General features: G+C 29.3%; 1 protein-coding gene across 2 annotated transcripts; it reads right to left on the bottom strand.

The window, feature by feature from the left end:
- Positions 1-2,273: 2,273 nt before the first annotated feature.
- On the bottom strand, positions 2,274-4,047 carry LOC132306163 (TMV resistance protein N-like). Of its 2 annotated transcripts, none has more exons than XR_009481844.1 (2): positions 3,142-3,314; positions 2,274-2,560 (listed from the first exon to the last, which is right to left on the bottom strand). XR_009481844.1 is itself a non-coding variant. In XM_059803429.1 (2 exons), exons 1-2 carry the CDS (start codon positions 3,845-3,847, stop codon positions 2,527-2,529), a joined length of 561 nt encoding a protein of 186 aa, XP_059659412.1. In that variant the 5' UTR covers positions 3,848-4,047; the 3' UTR covers positions 2,274-2,526. The 2 variants fall into 2 exon arrangements, 1 of the variants encoding a protein (XP_059659412.1); XM_059803429.1 differs by lacking the exon at positions 3,142-3,314 and adding an exon at positions 3,321-4,047.
- Between the last annotated feature and the right edge of the window lie 4,086 nt (positions 4,048-8,133).

Genomic DNA, 8,133 nt, shown 5'->3' with positions numbered 1-8,133 from the left:
TAAAATATGGATTTTGGTTGTTGGATGCATTAGGACATTTGTTATGATTGTGCCTTAACAATATTTAAATACTCCACTTTCATTTTTCATGTGTGTGTGTATATGTGTGACGGTATGTGTATATATGTGTGACAGTGTATGTTGGTGTTGGGGGCGGAGGAAAAGAAAACATAGAGGAGAGAATGAAAGAAATCGTTATAGGTATGGGGTTGAAAAGGTCATTTCAGCATTTAAATTAGTCAGTATAAAAGTCAAAGGGTAAAAATGTCAATTTATTACCATCTGAATATTCTTTTGGCAAATCTTAAGGGGTATTACGTTACTTTACTCTTATTTTATTTTTTAAAATTTTTTTTTGTGGAATAAACATGAAATCTGATGAATGAATGGTCACGTGCGAGTAAGAATATTTTCATTTTTCCAATACCATTCCCGGTAGTTTAACATAATATCGGATCTGTACATTTGTCACATGCTGTTCTTTCTTTTTTGAATTTGAACACAAGGAGGGGGAATAGTGCGCATCATATGTGCTATTCATTTTTTTTTTTTTTTTTTTTGGGACTTTCTTTGCCCTAAGAAAAGCTAAGATGGAAAGAGAAATGATAAAATAAAGTTAAAGGTGCTAATATATAATGTCATGAAAGGTTAGTACAAAGTAAATCAAAAGAAAGATGACAATTGTCCATAATTAATGCTAATCTGCCCTAGAAAGATGACAACGGTCAATAATTAATGTTAATCTGCCCTAGATTGAGGCCATAGCATTGGGTATAAAACAAAAAAAACTTAGACTATGCTCAAAACTAAATAAAGACTCAAGACTATAGTAAATTGGTGGTACTTCTTGAGTAAAATATTGAGGATTCAAGTCTTATTAAGGGGAAAATATGAGTAGTGTGTTGGACATTTCACGTCATTATATTCTTAACCAATTAAAATATATTATTTTATTAAAATGAAAAAAATTATTAAATGGTCGTTGACCATTTGACACTTCAGGATTTAATTCAATAAAAGTTGACGTTGAGATTTCTTTATAATATATTAATACACTCTAGTGTAATCATTTTGTCTATCCGAGAATTTAGATTTAACTCGTTTCAAGTACTGTCAATAGACCTGGACCATTTAATAATTTCTCTTAAATTAACTGCAATATTGAATTTCATTCGACAAGCATACCATTGACCTGGAATGCCCACACACCCAATATCTACTCCAATAAAAGGTATAGTGGCAGCGGAGTGTTTATAAATAATAATAATAATAATAACATTAAAACGATATAATTAAGTGATTTCTCATTAAATTAAAAAGATATAAATTAAAAAGATATAATTGATAAATTTATTCACCAGTCAAACAACCAACGACAATGCCCGACCAACGATTTTGTTTAAGCAAAATAACAATGCTGGAAAAGGTACCATCCTTTTTTGGTGCATTGGATGACTGGAGAATTTTTCTCCTTGGTCGGCTGTTTGGTTCTGGTAACAAAGGATAGGAGTACTCAATTGTAAATATGGATTTGACTAGACACGTTGACCAACCGTTCAAGCACGGGCTCTGAATATATTTGGACTTTAAGAGACTAATTAACTCAATTAGTTATAATTGTAAATAAAAAGACAGTCTTAGCAACAGATGTGAGGTGGTGTGTTTTGACTCTATCTATCATTTTCTAAATATGTTTGTTCTTTACCAATATTGACAAAATTTTAAATTGTGTGAAATTCTAATCAAACAAATATTCTAACAATAATCATATTTACTTACTTGAAAGGTTCATCTAGTAATCTGAATTGATTAAGCATAATGGTTATTCCAACTCCTATTTGTTGCATAACACTGAATTCAATAATTCATCCAATAATCCATGTGTTAAAAGAAGGTTCCTTAAAAAAATTTAATGTACCTTTTGGCATCTTCGCTTAGGAACACGATTCAAAAATTTAATCTACCTTTGGCAACTCCTATTAATCAAAACACGATTCAAAGTTTGGTAAAAGAAATTTTATGACCTGTGGAGGCAGAGGAACTTATGTCAATATATAAATCTTGCATTGAGTTGTATTGCCCATCAAATGACCAACAAACCTTTAAAGGCCAAAGAAACATTAGAATTGATACAAGTGACGTTATAACTATTCCAGCAAGAGGAGACTATGAGTATTTAGCATATTTACTTATGAAGACGACTATATTTACCGAATGCATCATGAATTTGAAACATTTGAGAAATTCAATGAGTTTCAGGTTGCAGTGGAGAATAAATTAGGTAAACTTATTAAAACTATTCAATCTTTTTGAGATGATGGCACAATTCATATCTCATGCCAAAAACAAAGTTTCTAAATAAAACAAACCGTGTTCAACTAATATAAAACTTTCAATATCGGTTATCAACAAAACCGGGTACAAGACATATGAATAAATTTGAAAAACTTAGCCATTAGGCAGCTAGCATCCTTCTTTTTCCATCTTCATTGTCTTCTTATTTGGAACATCTCGTCTTATACCAACCTAAACAAGTCCTTCACTCTTCTCCCAATGCTTTCTGATTAGTAAAACCAAAGCAAGAAAGAAACAATCTTTAATTTTTCAATATTACAAGGACATCCAATAATCTTTAATTTTAAAAAGAAAAAATCTAGAGGAACCGAAATCCAATCTTTTTTCTTTTATCCTAGTATTTATTATGAGTTCAGTCAATTTGGGTGTAATTCAAAATTGTAAACCCATTGTTTGAGCCCCACAAACACAATCACATGAAATCTAATATTGAAAAAATCATCAACGCTAAATTTCAGATTAGTAAGAGAAAATTAAAATGATAAAATATTCAAGGAAAGGAAGGAAAAAAACATACCAATACACACGCATTCATACATTTATAAGTATGTAGATTGGTTTGAATGTCTAGATGGCTAATAAAACAATAGTAGATGTAGATTGTTTTTAAAATCGGTGAGAGGGGAATAAATTTTGATTTAAAAAAAATATATAAAGAAGAAGGTAGGGGAACCATTTTATAAATTTATAATTAAGGGATGAGACCAAATCTCAAACACGTGTTTGGAATAGATAATAACATTTGAAACTTTCCATCTCTATTTGTGAGCGTGTGGGAGAGAGTACCTCAAAATCCTGAATGTTGTTTAAGATTGATCATTCATCATTATCTCAATCTTCTTCGACATCATCTTCATATTTAGCTAAATTTAATGTATCCAACAATCTTTTATTTCTAATAAGCTACTAGTAAACTGATGAAGCAGAACATATATATATATATATATATATATATAGTTATTTACCCATCTGCTGCATCTTGTAAATCCAAGCCGCATAGATTTGCTGCTTCCTTCAAAGCTTTCCTTCGTCTCTCCACCCTTTCCATCTCTCTAGGACGGAACATATATATAAATGCTTCTGCAAAACCTTCAAAGCAGAATATGTATCTAAATGCTTCCGCAAAACTCCTCTTCTGGTTCCGAACTTGCGCCGGTTTCACATCGTAGAAGATGGGCAGCACTATCTGTCCCTTGGTCCTCCTGCATTCAAGGATCTCCACCAGTTCATCCACGCACCATAATGAATTAGCGTAGTTTTTGGAGAAGACGATCACAGCAATTCTTGATTCATTAATATATTTGATGAGCTCTGGAGATATGGATTTTCCTTGCTCAAGCCTTTCGTCATCTTTGAAGGTCCTGATTCCTCTGTCACACAGAGCGGCGTAGAGATGGGCCACAAAGGTTTTGCGAGTGTCTGGGCCTCTAAAACTTAAGAACACATCATATTCAGATCCAGGCACTGATGAAGATGATAAAGAAGAAGCCATAGGATTTTTGCTAAATTGTGTGCCAAATTACTCGGAGCTAGTGATCTAGATAGCAATTAGTATATATATCTAGAGTCTGCATATATATATTATAGTAGATCTTGTACATATATCTAAAAAGAGGAATTTGCTTGTGACTTTCCATCGCCTCCCACATTCCCACTTTACGCGTATACATAAAGATGAGGAATTTGCTTGTGACTTTCCACGCAGCTTCCTATCTCTCTTTTATGGCAGTGACTTTGAACTCAATGGACCCATAACATAATAATGTGCAAAGCAATTTCCTGCTTCCATCTGTGGCCATCAGGGAATGCGCGTTTTAATTGAACACAATGAGTTGGTTGGTGGGGGTGCCGCAAGTTACTTATCAGGTAATTGCAAAAGTAAAGAAATAGATACTAGTAAATATATATGACGACGAAAATAATTCAAATTTTATTATAAAAATTTATATAAAAATAGATTCAATCAAATTTGTACTTATTTTGGGACTGACCTTTTTGAATGGTGCCCTTAAGAAGCATCTTTCTAACATTAATGGTTGCTTGGATTAAAATTTATTTATTTTTATAATTTTTTCATTATATTATAATTACTGATTAATTATTTAGTATGCTTATTTCATTTTGCTTTATATTTGACTAAATGCACAACAATTATCTTGAATTTCTTATATTATTTTTAAATTGTGCATGGGATGGATGACAATTTATTTAGCTTTTTTTAAAAAAATTAAAAAGAAAATTGTTTATAATTGATATGAAATTGTGACATATAAAGAGTTGGTAAAACATGCATAGCTGAATTTCTGTTATGTACCCATATATATATATATATACATATATATATATATATATATATTTATGTACTCCATCGCACTAAGCTTGATGAGCTTGATTTACAATGATTCTGGAGGTGTTTGGTGTTTGTGCTGTTTGCCAGGAAAAATATATATATCTATATATATATATATATATATGTCAAAACTTTTCAAACAATTTATTTATGGGAAGATTAATTCATACTCATACTTATTGAAATACGTACTTATTCATAATTATTTTATTGTGTAACATACAAACATGCACAATATGACATAAGATATTTTCTCAATGATTTCTTGACTATTTTAAAGGATAATACTAATTGAGGAATTTTTTTTTTTTTTTTTTTTTTTTTTTAAATTTGAAATTTGAAACAAACATAGACTATATATCTTTGAGAGTTTTATGGTACAATTTAATAGTATAGAGCCTATGGCTAATATCTTTTTTGCTTTTCGGATGGGGCCAAGTAATAAATTAAGTTTTTTAAAAATTCTACTTTTTTTCCCACTTCTATCTTTTGCTCCCTTGCTTTTTTACTTTCATCCCCACTTCTATCTTTTGCTCCTTGTTTTTATTTTAATAATTAAAATAAATAAATAAATACGCGACAATCTATCTTTTCAAAGGTGGAGTGCAAGACTCAAGATGCGACAATCTATCTTTTCAAAGGTGGAGTGCAAGACTCAAGATGATAAGAAAAATACTAATAATTTATAGTTGAGATTAAAAAGGACAAAACATAACTATTTGGTTATTTATTTGTAATATTATTGTTGATTCTATCAATTAGGACTGTCATTATAGGGATTGAGAAATATAAATATAGCGGTGATGATTTTTTTTCCTTAAAAATAATACAATTACACGTTTTATTCTTATTGAGACATCAACCCTTCATCTTTGATAATATAAATAGTGAAATTGAAAAGTTTTAACAACATAAAAACTAGTAAAGAAAAATTATAAATGTATTGAACGAAATTATCATATATTTAAAATTAACTTAAATATTATTTTTATTAAGAATTTAATTTCATTAGTTTTTAAAGTTGCCCCCACCAAATTAATTTATGACTTTGTCAACGTGATCTTTAGATTCAATAAAATGAAATCGAGCTCAAATTCTAAAGGCAATGGAAGGTTTTGAGTGTTTAAATTCTCCACATGGACTAAAGGGAAAAGAAAACAAATGTTTAAAGTTTTCATTTCGTGGTTGGCATCTTTTTACCACCATTCATGGTGTTGATTACATTAAGTGTTGATTACAATTAATGTTCAAGCAATTTCCTAAGTCTTACCTTGCTAAGAGGTGCGAAGTTGGATGCCTTTATAAAAGGAAAAACCAAACCACAAGGTTTGAATGCTTTACTGTTCATCCAATGGTGCTGCTTTTGTTGCTTGGTTGCTTTTGAATGTAGTCTTTGAAAAAAAAAATTTCTTTGAAAAGGTCCGCTACGCGTTATTTATTTAATGTAAATAATTTCATACATAACTTCCACAAATTCTCACTATGATAAATAAATTCTAATCTCCCCCTTTAAAACAAGAGATATTATATAATCTAAGCCAATGACTTGGTGATATACTACATGTTATAAAGGTTTCATTTAAATTAGTTATTATTATCATTATTATATAAGCAAGAAACTCATACATTTATTTTGTTCCTATAGAGATTTTAATTCTTTATCTTTTACTTTAAAAGACGAAAAAGTTAATAGGATGATATTACAACCCTTGATATTATAACCTTATTTTAAACTAATACACTTTAAATACTACTAAAATATAGTAAACAAGTTACATATTATGTTGAGCATATTAAAGTGGCCTCATAGTTAAGAAATAATAATAATAATAATAATAATAATAATACTAATAATAATAATAATAGAAGAGATTCAAAGGACCCTAATACAAGTAATTTAGTTTAAACTTTGGTTGTAATATGAACTTGCTATGGTCCGATCGCATGGAATTGGAAGTATTATTATAAAAATACTTTAAACTTTGACTACTAAAAAATAGTAAACAAGTTACCTATTATGTTGACTTAGATTAAAATGGACTTGTAGTTAACTGTGAGTTATGCAGCGGAATATATTGTGGAGATGATTTAATCACGTATTTCTCTATTCAACTAACTCTACTAAAATTACAGATGCACCAAAGTATAAGTGTAAAAATTGGCTAACTTTGAAAAGTCAAAAATAATTGTTACACATTCAATAAAAACCAACTAACTTGAAGAAATAAGATCAATTGTATCTCTTTATTAGATGTTTAAGCCTCTATTCTTTAACTAAAAAAAAAAAGAGAGTTTAAGCCTCTATTTATACAGACTACTATAAGAATTAGGAGCTAGAGATCTGGAGACCAATTACTTCGTAGTATATATATATATAGAGAGAGACGAAATGTAATAGCTACGTCTACGTACGTAGATGCACAGTACTCTGCACATATTATATATTTTCAGTAGCAATAAAGCTGGATGCGTATTCAAATCTGAGTCATTTCCTCCAACTTTAAAGGTATACAAAAGAGGAATTTGCTTGTAACTTTCCACGAACCTTCCTTCGTTTATTGTTGATATAGAGTACAGAAGGTGATGTGCAAGCATTGTTCATTCCGTTGGTCTACGCGTAAACATTGTCATTTTATAATACGCGTACACATTGTCGTTCAATAGCTATCCGTTGCCCAATGGCAGCGCCAAACCCCACAATAATGATGGAAAAGTTTAGCAAACGCAATAGGACACTTGAAGGTGTATTTTACCATTTTAACGTAGCAGAAGGTGTATTATTTCTAGCATATTTTAATATTATATTATTATGTTTCATTTATACTTTTTTTTTTTTTTTTTTCCTTTTTTGTTTACACATTTATGCATTGTCTCTAATCCCATGACTATAATAATACAAATTATAATTTTTATTCAAGTTTTTATTTAAAAAATTAATTTATTTTTATAAAATAAAAATCTCTTTGATTAAGAATTCAAAGAGAAGAATAATCATGCATTCATACATTGTCTCTAATCCCATGACTATAATAAGACAAATTATAATTTTTTTTCAAGTTTTTTTTTTTTCTTTCTTAATTTGGTATTCACACACACATGCTTCAATTAAGTCTCGAACTCATAACCTCCCTTTTGAAAGTAGAAGTTCTCATTTAATAAGTTTATAAAATTATCAATAAATTACTTTTATCATGTATGATTGTGACATAGAAAACAAAAATTACCAAAAGTAGCATTAAAGTACTATTATAATAATGTACTTAATTTATAATTACTTTATTTCTACAATGAACGACTGTAATAACCAATTTTAAGAATCAAATAGAATTTATGTAACAATTTGTTTGGATTTAAAATTATTCTTTACTTAGTTTCTAAGAGAATAGAAACATTTTACTCTAATTTTATTTATTTTGTTTGAATTTAGA

This window comes from Cornus florida, unplaced genomic scaffold (genome assembly GCF_030987335.1).
Source record: "Cornus florida cultivar Cherokee Brave unplaced genomic scaffold, ASM3098733v1 CherokeeBrave_3.0.0_Hap2_Chr05, whole genome shotgun sequence".
Lineage (NCBI taxonomy): Eukaryota > Viridiplantae > Streptophyta > Magnoliopsida > Cornales > Cornaceae > Cornus > Cornus florida.
This window is presented reverse-complemented; position numbering and strand designations above follow the sequence as displayed.

What these genes read in the sequence shown, in the direction of transcription:
- LOC132306163 (XM_059803429.1), bottom strand. Translation starts at nt 3,847, where the DNA reads ATGGCTTCTTCTTTATCATCTTCATCAGTGCCTGGATCTGAATATGAT. An exon ending in TTACAAGATGCAGCAGATGG is followed by an intron (nt 2,561 to 3,320) that starts GTAAATAACTAT and finishes TTTACTAATCAG; the next exon opens with AAAGCATTGGGAGAAGAGTG.